This window comes from Ptiloglossa arizonensis, chromosome 12, assembly GCF_051014685.1.
Source record: "Ptiloglossa arizonensis isolate GNS036 chromosome 12, iyPtiAriz1_principal, whole genome shotgun sequence".
In the NCBI taxonomy this organism is placed as follows: Eukaryota; Metazoa; Arthropoda; class Insecta; order Hymenoptera; family Colletidae; genus Ptiloglossa; species Ptiloglossa arizonensis.
In genome coordinates this window covers 8430175-8447227 of record NC_135059.1, presented here as the reverse complement: position 1 = coordinate 8447227, position 17053 = coordinate 8430175, and the positions used below count along the sequence as shown (strand labels likewise).

The 17053-nt window shown below is 35.8% G+C and overlaps 1 protein-coding gene across 1 annotated transcript; it reads left to right on the top strand.

Annotated features, from left to right (window-relative positions):
* Window positions 1-2085: 2085 nt before the first annotated feature.
* Window positions 2086-16866, top strand: Crh-bp (corticotropin releasing hormone binding protein). Its single transcript, XM_076323983.1, has 7 exons — window positions 2086-2439; window positions 13247-13337; window positions 13757-13917; window positions 14059-14272; window positions 14625-14803; window positions 15223-15331; window positions 16071-16866. Exons 1-7 carry the CDS (start codon window positions 2101-2103, stop codon window positions 16199-16201), a joined length of 1224 nt encoding a protein of 407 aa, XP_076180098.1. The 5' UTR covers window positions 2086-2100; the 3' UTR covers window positions 16202-16866.
* Window positions 16867-17053: the final 187 nt, after the last annotated feature.

Here is a 17053-nt window from a genome sequence, read left to right as displayed (position 1 = left end):
AACGAAAATTGAAACCTCCGTTTCAAAGCAATTGCTTTATCGTTATCTCGGGGATTAAAGCGAACGAGTATTTTGAAATAGGATTGTGCGATTATACAACGCTAGTTGTACGGATACTCTGTACTCTTCAAGTATGACATAATCAGCAACATGACTGTTGCTCTCGAGTTGCTCTCCCCGGTTCAGTTCGTAACTGCAGTTGAAACTCTGAGCATTGTTATCAGCTTTCATCCTATGATGCATTCGCGGATCCAACTTTTAAACGGTAAATTCGAGAATTTGGTTTGACGAAGAGAGATAAATAAAAGATTTTTTCCATGCATCGGATCGGATACGTTCGACTGAAAAATAAGTAACGTTGCTGGGAACAAATAATTCCCTCCTTGACGAGCATTGAATTTTTCGATATCTTTTACCGCATCGTAGAAATCGTCTTCGCTGATTTATATATCTTTGTACCGTGTTTTCGTTTGATAATTGCACGTCCAAATGTTACAACGTTATACGTTATTTATTATCGTGAGTTTAGACGAGACATATGTCGTTCCTTCGGTTATTTATTTCTCTACTCCTTCGTTGAATTAACTTCTATGCACATTTCTCACCTCTCTGATTCAGTGCATTATTGCACCTGTCTCGCATTCTTTGTATCCGTGCCACTCTTTGCTTGTTTTCGTCCCTGCCACTTCTTTCGTTTCGTTGCACACTTGTCACGTTGTACTTGTTCGCCACGTTGTATTTTTATTATCTTTCCATCCATTCGTTTTTTTTCCATTTCGATGAAACTTTTCTTTCTTCCCTCCTTTGTCTCTTTGTATTCATTCTTCCACAATTTGATCACGCTTTAATCCTCGCAATTGGCAGTTCATTCTCCGCAAGTTTCAATCGAAAATAGTAAAAGTATCGTTTCGAATTGGAAACGTACCGAATAATCGAAGGACTATCGGACGAAAATTCGTCACTGATTCTCGATCGTGCTACAACGAAACTGCGTTATCGTGTTCATCGGAGTTTACATGACATTCGCGTTGCACCGCGACCGAAGCGTTCACTGAACTCCATCCGATAGATTTATGAACGGAGGATAGTTCTAATTAAGTTCTCTTCCTCTCTCCAAACAATTCCAAATTTATCGTGGTACTATCCGATACAAATGAGACGAAAGTTTCGTCGACAATTTTCGACGAAAATTTTGTTTCGTTAACTCGTATACAAATAACGTTGAACTAGAATTCTCTCTGTTAGAAGCATATCATCCTGACGTTTCTGATCGATGAATCAAGGTATACAGAAAATCGGTCCATTTTCAGAGGTCAGTTTGAATTGAGATCTCTTCCTCTCTCCAAACACTTCTTTCAAATTTAACGAGATACTATTCGATATAAAGGAGACAAAAGTTTCGTCTAAACTTCTCACGTAAAATTAACTCGTATACAAATAACATTGGACTATTCTCTCTGTTAGAAGCAGATCGTTCGAACTTTGCTGATCGAAGAATCAAGGATGGTGTACCTTGATTCTTCTATTCTTAATGTATTTCAATTTTTGTTATTCATTATCACGAACGCGGACAAGTTACATGTCACTTTCTCCGACTAATTTATTTCTTCGTTCCTTCGTTGAATTTACTTTTATTCATATTTCGCATTACTCTCTGCACCCTTTCCACATATTTACAAAGAGCAGTGACTTCGTCAAAACACGAGGTACCTTAAACGACCGGAAAATAAATATTGTTCCGTATCGTCCAATTTTACCAATCGAAAGATCAAAGTGTACACGAGCATTTCTAATACAGATACAGCGATATCGCCAAGGACCTTAAACAACGAAACCGAAGATCGACCAAATCCACGGGTATCTTCGAGGCAACAGGATCAACGGGTAAAAATGATCGGTCACCTCTCTACCTCTGACCTCTCGAGAACGACCTCTTTCTCTCTATTTTCAGGAGAGAAGTGTATCGTCGAGAACGTGGTTCCACGACGACACACGAGCTGACCGGTATCCTGGTTCGTCTCTCGAACGAAAAGGTACGCGCGAACACGTTAGAAGAGTTATCAGCGTTATCGTCGCCAGTTACGTTACAAGCGCTCGGGGATGCGCGGTGTGGACGAATCGCGTGCTGGACTAGCGACTATAAGAGGAACGCCGCGCGTCGCGACGCCGCACAATCTTCAGTTTGTCCTGACGCGAACTCGTCGCGCGTCCACCCGTGCGACAGGGGAGAAACAGTGTCCACGAAGAGCACGTAAACATCGGAAGAGGTTCCCGTGCCCGGACCAACAGGAAAAAGATCGTTCGTCGACTACGAGGACGAAGATGCTCGCCGACGGTCCAGTGAGACGGTTCTCGTGGCCGTTGATCTTGATCGGTCTCCTGCACACCGCCACCGCTGTAATAAAAGGGAACACCGATTATCAGCACTATCAGCAACAGGTATGGTGCACCGTTCTTGGATTCGTTGGTTCGTCTTCGGCGGCGGTGATCCGTTGAATTTCGAAACGATTCTAGGCAGAACGCCGATTCTCGTCTGCGTTCGAACGACGAAAGGGACGAGGTTTTTGTTTTTTTTTTGTCGTTACTCGAGCGCGTGATTGTTGCAATTGTAATTCGATCGGATACCAGAACATTTTACGTACGTATTTACACGATCGAGTATCGTGATCGGTGTGAAAAGATTCTATCGGGTTGTACGGAAGGTGATTTCGTTTTCCAAAATGGAGAATATGGAATTTAGTTAAATGTTTGTACAGTTTAAAAAAATTGTGTTTTATTTTTACTAAAAAGAAACGAAATTACTTTTCGAATAACCCAATAGGTAGAAAGCAATTGTCGCCACGTTCGGATGACAAAGGGGACGAAGTTTTGTTTTTGTTGTTACCCGAGCGTGTAATTGTTGCAATTGTAATTTCGATCCGATGTGATAACATTTTACATATGTATTTATGTGATCGAATATTGTAATACGAGTATTTCGGACAGTGGTGAGAATCTGAAACGATTCTAGGTGATTATCGCTACTTTTGGGTGACAGAACGAACAAAGTTTCGTTTTTGTTGTTACTCGAGCGCGTAAGTGTTGTAATTGTAATTCAATCAGATATGTTACGATTGCACTTACGCGATCGATTACTTTGATCTAGTATCTCGAACGGTGGTCCGTTTGATACGAATCTGAAACGATTCTTGTCACGTTCGGACGTCAAAAGGAACAAAATTTCGCTTTTATTGTTACTCGAACGCGTGATTGTTCCAATTGTAATTTCGATCGTACGTAACAACATTTTACGAATATACTTACACGATCGAATACAATAATCCGAGTAACTCGGACGATGCACTCTTTTCACGAGCAACGTTTTCCAATTACGGTTGCGAATGAAAATAAAATTGGGGAACCGGTTGAAAGATGAAAAGAAGAGGAATTTTGTCAGGCAACTTGTTACAACTTTGTTGATCCCAATCGTTAAGTTCATGCGTTGACACAGTTTATACGTTATTTACATCGTTGCAGGTTGTGTTTAAAATGCAACGTTGATCTTCGTGTACTTCTTGAACCCTGAAAAATGCATAGAAGACATCTTAATACGCTATTAAATATATACAATGTTTTTCAACGTAAAAAATTTTATGTTATGTTAAATTGCAATATCTTATTTTGTTCCCGGCTTTGTGAAAAAGTTTGCCTGCGGAAAATATTACCCTTTTTTGACCCCAGTAAAGGGGAAGTATGCGTAACTGGTTTCAAAGATATGCCTTATTTGATGCCTTTTAAATTGGATGGTATTCGAGATGTTTTTCGAGTAAATTATTGAACGTGTAAATTAAAAATTTGGTGTGTATGTATATTCACACTTTACCAAGTTGTAGGAATTTTTTCAAGTATAAATAATTGATTTTGTTGATACGAAACATCGTTGGGCACGGTGTGTATAAAAAAACTTATGTTTGTTGTAAACATAACTCTCCTCGTGCTTAGTTCAAACGAAAAAATTAGAAAAACTCTTATTGTACATAAATGTGGTTATCGTTCCAACAAAAATATTTAACATAAGTGGTCTTATTGTAGCGTCTAAACATAATTCGATTTTTCCACAAAATTCTTGCAAGATCTTATTAGAACGATTTAGGAATATTTACAGTATATATTTAAGTCAAATTTCAATTTAATCAGTCCATTCGATCTCTATTATGTCAACCAGCTTGAAAATTGTCATTTGAAAGCTCCTAAAGAATAATGCTTTTGAGAATTAAATTTGTTGGAAAATGTGAAACAAAGTAATGCATGTTTTAATCGAGTACTTAAACGCATCAATTTTCTATTTTTGGATCCCTTCAGTCAGTGCATTTATTTATAATACGAGGAAAATGTCATTTCGAGGCAAACAACTTAAAAGTTCCTAAAGAATAATACTTTTAGGAATTAAATTTTTAAGAAAATGTGAAACAAAGTAATGGATGTTTTAATCGAGTATTTAAACGCGTCAATTTTCTATTTTGGAAAAATCAAAAACTATAAATCTATCTTGGTTCGTTGGATTCGTTTTAATTTTATTTACCATTGCGTCGTAAAGAAAATAAATGGTTCCATTAAAAAACTGATATCGATAACTTTCGAGAAAATGACTGTGGAATAAAATTTTACTTCCTGCTTGCATTTTGAAACTATTTGACTTTACTTTTATTGATATAGTTTCTTCTTGCATCGTGAATTCAACAGAAGACATTATGGTGGCCTCTTTCTAGCGAACCATTTTGCACAAGACATGCGTTTAGTACAAGTATCGATGTATTTAATGTAATCTGCTAATTTCATTCCTAACTACTGGTCTGTTGAACAGAATTGCTCATAAATGCGAATTTCCAATTGTTTTGAACAATAGATACAATAGAGAGTAGTATTGATTCTAATTTTTATACACTAGATATTTTCTTCTTTTCTCGTCGTGAAAATCAAAGGAAGAGTATAATTTGTTTTTGTACTAATTAGAGACAGAAATCGAACATGACCAAACTTTTAAAAATGATTAATTTTAGTAATACAAGTTTTTGTTGATGATTAATTTCTAACTCAAACAATTTGAGCTAGAATGTACATGAAAATAATTTACTTCAATCGCTTTTTATCACCAGAATGAATATGTTTTTTTGAAATACCTCCAAGAATTAAATTTTTCCTCAGAGAATAAAAAGGAGATAAATATCAGCATTATTTATTTTGATCCACGGAACCATGACTACTTGCGAACAATTTGCATTTCTGAAACGCATAATTGCAAGATCTCTGAAGCGAGAATTAACGCAAAAGTAAAATATTATTTCCATCTAAGAAACAAATGTACCTCGTCGTGGTGTAAAATACAGTGTACTTACAATATTACATGTTCCCGTTTCTAAAAGGGTATCAGTAATGCAATTTTCATCGACTATTGCCCGGATGATGCTTACATCTCCTTCCCTTTGTCATAGCAATTAGTTGCAGTAAACTTTAAAGTAAACAGGTCACGTAAGGCATTGGCCAGATACACCTTTCCTTCGTACACCCTCGCAAATAGGTTTCCTCTGTTTCCGTTCAAACTAAAAGTACAATATAGGTGACTTTAAGCTTAGCTACACCTTCATTTAAGATCTTTTAACAACTCTATTTATTCAACCGTACATTTCTCAATGTTTCTCACGTTATATATTATTTCCAATGTAACCTGTTATTTTTTCTACGAAACATTTTCGTTGTTCTTGTGCTCTGGGCGCAGTCTTGAGGCAACGTTCAAATTTGGGCCGTACACCCTATTCAGTTTGTGCTTTGAAACGTTGTAGTCGGATCGTGAAGAAGAGATTTCAATATTCTCCAGTGATTCGTAGTAGGCATTCATCGAATCAGTAGCGTCGTTTCTCCCAATGCTGGAACATGCATTTCATCGTTAATCAGATTACTCGCAGACTTTCGACAAAAGGAACAAAGTGAAACCGATTTCCACGGAGCGCCGCCGAAGATCAACGCTTGAACCGCTTTCGTGGGCGCATTGAATACGTATAGCTGAAAATTTCATGTTTCCACGTAGAAAAGAGGGCAGAATTGTTGTCGTCCACAGAAACACTTTGATCCCAGCCCTTTTCAAAATTACAAATCCGTTCTCTTGATTTTCTTGCACTCCTTTGACGCTTTACACTACCGCCCCCGAGTTTCAATTTGCAACGTGAATTATTCAGTATTATGCGCAAGGTAACTCTAACAGATGTATGATTATTCTAAAGAGAGTGATTATTCGTTCAATAGTTGAAATCACGTAGCCCATGTAAATGGGTACAGTGAAATTACTCCGTCTCTCGTGGATACATGAAAAGACATAATTTTGTACACTACTAACGACCTAACCGATTTCAATGACCTTCAAATATGTTGGGAGGGGCAACATCCCCAAGGGTTGCTCACCTCTAATTTCAAAGTTAGAGATATTACGAGATAAGAGGAAAAGTATAGGTAATTACGATCGATTTCGAAATTAGAATTGTTTATTCGTCATTATTGTATCGAATAAACAAACCTCATCTCGTTTTCGAACCATTATTTTTCGTTCCGAAATATTCGTGAACCTTTCCCCTTTAATATACCTTGAAACCATTGAAACCGATACAATTGTTACGAACTAAATAATTATTGTTATCGTTAAATAAGTTTTATTAACAATGCGGGACGGAAATTAACGATCCGCATCTCGGTTAAATTAGGTCCGAGAAAAGTATTAAAGAAGAAAACTGTTTTATAACAGTTGTTCGAGATACAAATAAATACTTCATATTTCGAAAGCTAAGAGTGCCCGATCATTAATTTCCGGTCTGGAACATTTACGAATCTTTCCCCTTTAACCCGCTTTAAGTCATTGAAATCAATGAGGTCGTTTCTGGTGTAAATAATTGTCGAAAAAACCGTTTAGAAATTTGTCTCGAATTTTTTGTCGAGATTTTAAGATCGTGGACGGTAGCGTGTTACTGTTAAATATCTGTTGGGAAAAATATTTTTTCCGATTAGGATCCCGTGCCCCGTAGCGGACGTTCTGCAATCTTCCGTGCGACTCCAGGTCTTATCGAAGGCGGCGTTCGGTCTGGCGACCTGCAAAGTGAAATTGCTTGTTGTCAGTGTAAACGCAATCCGTGTGCTCGTGTAACTTGCAAAAATCGAGTGGCAATGTATTTGGAAATTATACCTGACGAGGTAACAAAAATTGCAACTCGTTGCCGCAATCTCGCGAATCCGTATTTCCATAATATTTAACAACAGACGGTCCACGGACGAATTTATGAACGCCTGAAAATGACACAAAATAATAAAAATCGACAAATTAGACACGCAACTTCGTTAATCTGGATTAATTGGACTGATGGATGAAGAAAAATGCCAATTAAACGGAAGTATGAATTAATAGAACTTAAACTCAAAAATAGAGTACTCGTTAGTTTAGATTACTTCGTCCGTGTTAATTAGTATTTCGAATCGATCAATGCTCCTTTATTTACATTCTTTAGCGCAGGCATTCGATCGACAGCAAATAAATGTAATAATATCGAAATTAGTTACACGATTAACGTTGCGACTGATGATTTTTTCTCACGACTTCAAATCGAATTTTATACATCGATTGTAAACACATAAATATGGTGACGTATAACGATAATTCAATATTAGATCTAAATTAGTTGTTTCTTGACTAGTGTTGCAGTTTCCGGTACTGTTTACGATCTTAATGCTTTACGCTTTACCCGTGTACTTTCAAGTATCATTTTCAGATGGCAGTCTTGTTTTCTTCTGTCGATTAGTCGTCTCAATAACGGAGTCGATAGTTTGCAATATTTCTCGATGATAAGAGAAACTTTTTAAATCCGTTCCGTTCGATTTGCCGATTGAAGAAGCTTGGTCGTTGTGGAACAATCGTCGCAAGGTGAATCCGTGTCATCGCAAATATTTACAGCGGCTGTTCCGCTGTTTGTATCTCGATTACGTACTCTTAGTCGATCGTAAATTGCCAACAGCGTGGCTGGTTAACGCGTAATAATTGTAATCCGCTCATTTCAAATATACAAAAGCGATCTCGATACGTTGTGCTCCTCAGTATACAATTTTTATACTGCATGAAAACTCGGCGGATATGATCTCGGAAATATCGTTCCCAGTGGAAATAAGACGGATCAGGTAACCACGTGTATCGCTGGATAGTTCACGTAACGAACTACAAGAATGTTGAATATAAAAATCGTATCAAGATACGATACCGTGACTTACGATTATCGATTTTCAATTCTCGAACGCCACCGTTTCATCTTGCATATGCCTAGCATAGACGAACGTAATAAGCGACACATGCGAACAATGCGTGCAATGACAGAAGCTACTTTAGGTTATGTCATCGAACGCTCACGGTTGCACGTGTATGTACGCGAGTATCGAAAATTGAAAGGATCAATAACGCGTTACTCGAAACGATGTACTGTACATTTCCTTTAATGGTCGAGAAAAATATCTGAACATATTTGCACGTTCGATAAGGGCAGAGAGACTTGTGAGTTTATCGATATTGTTTAATGTTTAGAATCGTGTACTTTATCACCTTCTCGTGTGTTTATTCTAAAACGAATTGAAACACGCGGGAAAATTATTGTACCGGGAGAAATTAATCATTCAAGTGTCCATCATATTTCAAGCATCTCCGTGAACCGGATACAATGAATTATAAGAGTCGGTGGAACAATTCGCGGAAAGTGTTTAGGAATTCAGTTGAAACCAAAGATAGTAAACTCGACGATGAAAAATTAGTACGTTTTATTTTTAAAGAATGAACATGTGGCCGGAACACAACTGTTCACTTGGGTTTATCGTAATTTGTAGAGTATTACAAATATTGTAGGATCGATACGTTCACGTGATATTAAGTAGTTACACTTTTAAATAGTTGGCCGTTATTACAACGCGAGTCATTTAAGGTACCTTTTTTTTTCATGCTGTCGTAAGCGAAACACATTTCTTGTCTCTTATTTCTCGTAAAATATTTCCTGCTAGATACATTTTTCCATAAAAAGGGGGTAATGCGACGTAGCATAATATATTCATGCCCGAAATGGATTAATATATGTACGTTAAAGCCTAATTGGTTGCTACGTGCGTATCATTTATAAACTGATGAAAAGAATACTCGATGGTAATAAAAAAATAAAATAGTCATTGTACGATGAAATTTAACAATATACGTTATTTTATTCTTCGTTTCTTCGATTTCACATTTCATCGGTTCTTTGTTTTCTCAATGTCACATTTTTATAGCTCTCGGTTTCTTCCATTCTACGTTTCTCACTTTGTCCGTTTCTTTTTTTAATTCTCTTCCCTATCCCTGTTTCTAGCTGGTAGAGTTTTTATTTACCACCTTTAATGCCCATTGATACCGAATCGTTTCTCCTTTCTTATCGTAGTTTTTCTATTTTTATTTTAAGCAATGCAGCTCTCCTGGTTTGCGACGCGTGACGCGGTTTCACTTGCGGAACGATTATTATTAGAGATGCAGCGACAGCGTTATTGACGATCGACACCCTTAACAGCGGGTTTTGAGAGCTGCGCGGCGACCCTCGTAGAAAATTCATGAGACGTTGTCATTTTTCACAGGCAGCCAGAACATTCGTTTTGTTTTCATGAACGTTTTCCTGGTAAATGTTTCGTGGAAAGACCATCAAACCTTTGATGATAATCAATGCCTTTGAACTAATTAAACGAAACTTTCGTTATTTTCAGCAAGACAGTTCAATTTGTTGCGATAGAAAACATTAAGAAGATAGAACGTCTCGCACGAAAGACTTCGTACCTAAAATACTAAAAAGGAATATTTTATGTTCGCGTTGCTTGTTGAAAGAACGGTTTGTAATGCTTTATACATTATTCGCTCTCGATTAAAAATATACGACGGTTATCGTTACCGTGACGATGCTTGAATTCGAATTACATAATGACTGTTCGCATCACCGATCTAACAAGTTTTATTATTTTCAATTACGATCTAGCTTTATGGAAAATTGAACCGATCTACGAAATTTCACAATTAAGGTTACCTCGGCCTTAACCAGATAGCGTACTTCACAATGGCACAATTTTAGGAGTGAAAATGAAATTTATGTGACTTCCACTCACTCTTTACGAAATTAAACAATCTTCGTCTTCGGAAGTAATGTTTATACTGGTTTTGTTATGAATTCGTACAATGTACATAGTATCGTTTTATGTAATGAATTTTGTGCGTCATGAAAGAAGATACACAAAGTATTATTGATTTATGTTCGTAAGTACACGTTGATACTTCGTTGCACATTTAATAAAAGGGTTTACTTAGTTTCAAGACAAGAGAAAATCAATTCTTCTTTTCTTTTTTTCTTTCATTTTTTAAAGTATGGACTCTGAAAAATATCATTGTGTAAGAACGATCCGGAAATAGAGCATGGAAGCAAGGTCTTAGATATAGTAACTCAATAGACAGTTTTCAGCTCAACGAGTTCATTATAAAAACTTATACTACTACTTACGGACGTATATACAGGACGCGGAAAAATTTATGTCCCTTAATTAAAAACGCTTATACTTTTTTTTGCAAATGTTCGATGTAAAAATCGATTCTTCTTTACAAATCGAATTTTGTTCAATTTTCTTGTTATCGAGTTAATCGATATTGTACAATGTGCAGGTTATTGTATTAAAAATTACATAATGCTTCCTTGGTTGTACAAAGCAAGTAAATATAAATAAGAAAAAAGAATTGCTTCTACAACACGGTAGTTGGTCCCTTTTTGTCGATAGTTGTCGAGACAATTTGCGGGGCTAATTATGCAGCAAGGTGCAATTTAATAAGAGCTTTGTCGATCTTCTACACGAAGTTCTGAATGTACTCCAACTATTCTGTATACACACGTTATTTTTATGTTTAACTTTTGATGCATCCTACACGTGTAATCTCAGACTCGTATTTAGATAGATCGGTCGAACGTCGAGATTACGCTTGGGTACAGCTTATGGCGATTCTGTATTAGATGCACCACGACTGGTACAGCGTTGAAGGTCCTTCTTCGACATTGAATAAATTTCTAGTATTTTTTCCCTCTAAATTTCAGAACAATAGTCACCGTTTTTTATTCGACCTTCTGTAGTTGCCTCGTCCCAATTAGAGCTCTTCCCGCTTCTAATGTTCGGTTCCTTTTTTCCAGCGTACTCTATTGTTCTTATAACATTACTATTTATAATATTAATTTATGCATTGACGTATAATCTTAAAGGCTTGTATCATCTTACTGCTACGTAAAGTGTTACGGTAAATTTTGAAAAATTGAGGAAGTTATAGGATTTCTAATCGAATTCTCAAAATTCTCTAACATTGTTCCTAAACTTATAAGACCTTTTCTTTTTTGAGTCAACAATTTTCTAGATGAACTCCCTGAGAATAGTTGAGATACTATAATGCAAGAATTTGTATTTCGAGATTGGAATTGATTTCTCTTTAATGTTTAATAAATAAAGATAAGAGAAGTTAAAGAGTTCCTCTTTTTTTTTCAGATTGTGCAAACAGTTTACCAAGAAGAGACAAAGATTATCAAACTTCTGTTGAAAGTTCCTTTCGTTATTGGCCGTCAGCGAGCTAGTTCGTTGAATTTCATTTCATTGTGAGCTACACCGCGGAGAGAAGTAATCGTGAAACAATCCCTCTGGGAATATAATTCTCTCGATCCATTAACGTTTCTCTAAGACTTCATTTCTTGCAATTCATCGGAGATCGACAAATTGTCACGGGCAAAAACCAATTTCACGTTTATATATTACAGGAAACGCGTTTCCCGTTATATTCCAAGAACGATTGTTGTTTCGTAATATACTTTATTTTTCTAAAAGAATTGAATTCATTTCCCAAACGTCAGTCAGAATCGAAATGTTTAATTAAAAATGGGATCAATTTCCACCTATTTCTTTCTCGAATGTTACCAGGGTGGTCTCGATGATATTCACGTTACGATGAGAGTTGTATTGTATTTGTTCTTTTATTATTTCCTACGACTTTTTGAAAATTGAATATATTATAACTCCGCGAAAAAGAGAATTGAATGTTTTTTAAAAGAAAATAATTCCACGCTTGTTCTGTTAATTGGCAATCAGAGCGCGATTGTACATGGACCGAATTTATTTTTGCGATTCGAGTCGCGTATCGAAATTGAAAGTGTAGGATAGAAGGACTCTATGTTATCACTTTTTCATTTTTTCACACGAGTTTAGCGTGTCTTCTATATTCTCCGAGGATACGAATATATAGTAATCAACATCACCAATGACGATCGCGCTCTAGTATCCGTCTGTCGATAAAGATATTTCCATTGAATGTTCATACCAGAGAATGAACTTTCGTTCTAACATTTTCAAATGTAAGCGAGTCCATTAATTGGACGAATGCGCGAATACTTTTTTATATATCGCATACATTTGCACAATCGCGTTAAAAAGAAAGACTTCGACCGGAGAAATGTGCGAGTAACGTTTCATTCATTAGAGAACAAAGATGGAGAACAATGAAAGCTGATTTCCTTCTTTAAAGGTTTATTTTCTCCGACGAAGATTCTTCTTTCAATTTTATCTGTACGATGTGGGTATCTTGAATCATAACTGAAATTACAAACGAAGACGGACTTTCTCATCTGAATTATACTACGTATACTGTATCATTAAGTACGAAGGTGTTTTCATTCCACTGTAATTAAATTCTTGTTTCATTTCGAGAATTATTATTCAATTTTCTATTATTTTCTTTTCAATCGACAAACGATAAATCATTGTTCCAACGAATATACGATAAATATACTAAAACACTGAATCTCAAGGGTGAAAGAAATAGCGTGTACTTGATAGAGCGATATACTGAATTTTTCTGACTGAATGTCCAGCAATTCACGCCGTACGTATTCACGCAAATGAAATCGATTTTATCGGCCATTGAATTCTTGGATTTGCTGTGATGTATCAATAGACACGTAGATAAATAGATTGATGGAGATATGGGAAAATCGATAACGAATTGAATAAAGGAATATTTCTAACATTGTGAATATTTTCAATTTTTATTCGTCCAGCGACTGTTCGAATATATGAAATTCTTCAAAAAAAAAAAGAATATCTTAATGTGGATGTGAGCATGCGCTAAAATACTTTTGTAAAATTAATTTCTTTCGGTTTGCAGTTTCCTGGAGACCACTTCGCAAAGGACTTCTATCATACGAATCTGAAAGATGGCTTTTTAAGTTCGTACTCGCGTTTTAAGCCCGTTACAGGTAAATTCTCGCATCAGAGCATTGTTATTTACGCAAAAGGCTATAAAAAAAAAAAAACGTGAAAATATACCACATTGATCGAGCACTCGAAACTTTTGCGACAGTCCCTGATTATATGTAAAATTGGAATTGGCTACGCTCGATTTCATATAACCGGGGACTGTTGTACTTTCGTTTTCGCTCGAAGAGTTTCGAAAATCTTTCATTTGCTAACTTTCGAAGTATCGTTTGAAGTATCAAAATCTTTCATTTGCTAACTTTCGAAGTATCGTTACAATCACTTATCGATTCTCTGTAATGCAAACTTTTTGATAATTAACTACTAAATTGTAATAAATTGTACTCCCTTTTCGTTACTACAGTGCATATTGTTACAACAGAGTTTTATCAAATTGATATACAATTTATCTTTCTTGCAGATTGCATGTTTGTCACAACAGAACCTGGATCATTTATATATACTTCAAAGACCGATGACGAGGAAGTTTGTGGCGTCCATTTTCTGGCTGGTCCTGATCAAAAAGTGGAGATCAATTTTATTAGTTTCGACGTACCTTGTGAACACCATGGATTGATTTCGGTAAAGAAAATAACGAAAAGAAGAAACAAAAATTCAAACGAAATTTTGATCCACTTGCGTCTATCTCTTCGTAGCCTTTCCAATATATATATTGTAAAGAATTGCAATCTATACAACATTTATTATTGTATCATTGAACAGGTTGTAGACGGCTGGGAATTAAACGGCGAAGTGTTCCCAAGTGAAATGGATCATCGATTACCGTTAAAGCAAAGAAACAGCGAGTTCTGTGGTAAAAGTGTCGGGGTGAAGAGAACTTTCGTGAGTTCACAGAATGTTGCAGTCATCCGATACAGAATCCCTAAACCCGGGAAAGGTTTCACAGTTCTTGCAAGATTTTTAAAGAATCCTAGACGTAAGCACCCTGGATCGTTTTTATGTTACTTAATTTTTCATATTATTTTAAAATGGCCTCTGTTCCGTATTCCGTATACAAATAGATGATTACAAGTTGTCCATTATTGATGAGATTGTACGTAGATTTTTGGTATTACAAAATTGATCCTTCCTGTTAAAGTCAAGATTCGTTTTTAGTTTTAATAAAATTTTAATAAAAGACTACGCGGGGTGACTAAGATTCACGGAAATCATAATAGCGATTTACGAAAGTTCCACGTTATAGGATAAAAAATAATATTCATTGTCGGTCGTTATCGCGAAGAAAAAATTTATAGTAAAATTACAGAAACGTTCTATTCACTTTGTAGCCTGCAATGTCCTGGCAGCGAGCCTCACTGAACCGTTTACGCTTCGTAATTATGGCAGGCGCATAAACTGCACCTATGTCGCGTTGTACCCCGGAACCGTGCACATAATCGCCCTCGGAGTTGGAGTCACGAATCTACTTGGTTCCATTCGCACGACTGAAACTGGAACTCTGCGAAAAGTTCGTACTCATTTGCTTCAGAGATGCTCGACTTGGAAATGTAGTACATAAATTCGAATAAATTTAATCTTTGATAATTGATCTCTTCTTTCTTAAATTTAATAATTGATCTCTTTTCTCTTTTTGTTAAATCATTGACAATCCGTATTACTGAAAGAAATAGCAAAACTCAATTTTTAAAGTTACTCTGTTCCATAATATACTATACAGTTATAACAGCTGAATTTGTTGTTTAATCGACAGCCGTTTATCTTGATATAACAATTTACAATATCTTTGCATTTGAATTTGCAAATACATAGTTAGGTTCAGTGTAAGAGATTAAATTTACTCTGCCTTATCGATTGTACAAACGACATTGATATTTGATGCTATCAGTTGATGGTTAATTCCACAGGATATGTTTTGTTCGTTTTCAGTGCGACGAGACCAATCCCCACGACCAGGTAGTAATTGGAGGTGGCTATGGTTTGGACACGACTAAAGTGCAGATAGTTGATTCTATTTGCGGAATGAATTCTAAACCAGGTAACAGGATTAATAACTTCTGAGCTCGGGCTGATTCCAATTGAGGGAACGATGACTCTGTAGAATCTTTCGATCAATATTATTTAATCAACCAGTATATGATCTCGATTTGATCACCGTTATATTCTGATCAATACCTGCAAAACTCAATTGTCCGCCTGTTTGCTACTGTGTCACAGGAAAATTACAGAGAGGGATCGTAATGAAATTTGGAATGTATCTATAGGGTAGCTTGAAATATAAACTACATAACAATTTATTACCAGAAAGGTGATATTTAGTGCCATAGCTTCCTTGAGAAAGATCAAAGATAATTGCTTATGAATTCCTCTTAGCGTAAAAATGTATATTATTAAAGTTGCAAATTAAATTTGGGAATTTTTATATTGGATACATACTTTACGATGGAATTGTGCGAGCCACTGACGCGAATTTTTATATTTTTCATATATCTATGTCTTAAAAAGGGTTTAACTCCATTCTTTAAGCTCAGTAGAGTTACTACTCATATGATATAAAAAATTATACGCTGTTCTATCGATTCGAAGCTAAAAAATATATCAAAGTAATGTTGAACATTAGAAGTTACGATATTAATATTATTATTTCGAAATAATATTTTCTCTATAATTGAATGATTCTCAAATTTTGGCAAATTGACAATAACACATTTAACGTTTCGTGTGTAACTCGTAACCGCTTGTTAGCGTTAATCATGGGCAAACACTTTACGTTTCAGACTATAGCGAGCTGGTGGAGTACAGTGTCACTTCAGTGCGGTTAATATCGAGTGGATTCTTCGAGAACTCTGTAACTGTGCATATTCAACCGCTCAAAGACGAGCTCCTTGACGCGAATGTTAATCTGTAATTCCTAGGTCGTAAAACTCCATTGTCGACGCTTGAAGTTGTAAAATCTCATTGTGGATGCGTTCCCTTACGGACGAATCGGTAAAATCCCCAAAATTTAATCCATTAGTGGTCGAAATAGTCATAATTGTTTTGTCTGATTAATTCTGGAAACGGAATTCATCTTTCTGAATGTATTTGAAATTTTTTAATTATTATTATTATTATTATTATTATTATTTATTACATTTTCATAGAACATGGTTTCACCGATATGTTGATTAAGTGTATATTTGTGTGAGCGAGTGTGTTTACTTACAAAATCGTTTGAATTAATAGACTGAACTAATTTAAAAGCTCGTATTAGACTGTCGATTATGTAAACCGAATTGTAAATGTTTGTATTGAGTGCAAAATGGTTTACGTGTACTTACTATAGACGTCCCTTCGAAATGTTCATGATTTGATATTGTGCGACTTTTGATAAATGGATGTCAATACCACCTGTTAGATATATAGATTTCTCTCTGTAGTGAAACAGCTGCTAAAACGTTTTAGAACATTAGAGAAAGGCCTCGAATTTTTATTCTTGTAGAATATAAAATTAGAACGACGCAACTGATTGATTAAAGCGTGCCAATTACTTTCTTTGACGAAACAAGTAAATAAACGTTCATTATTCCTGAAGTTTCGCTCGCTTGTTATTGCTATAATTTATATCAACGAGTCGTTTAAATTTCATTTCATAAGTAATTTATAACAGTATACGCGAGTGATTCGAATATTCGATCTCGAGTACTAATGCTCCATAACGAAAATATACGTTCAGTGCAAATCAATAATACGAATATTTCCTGGTATTGAATAACGTAAG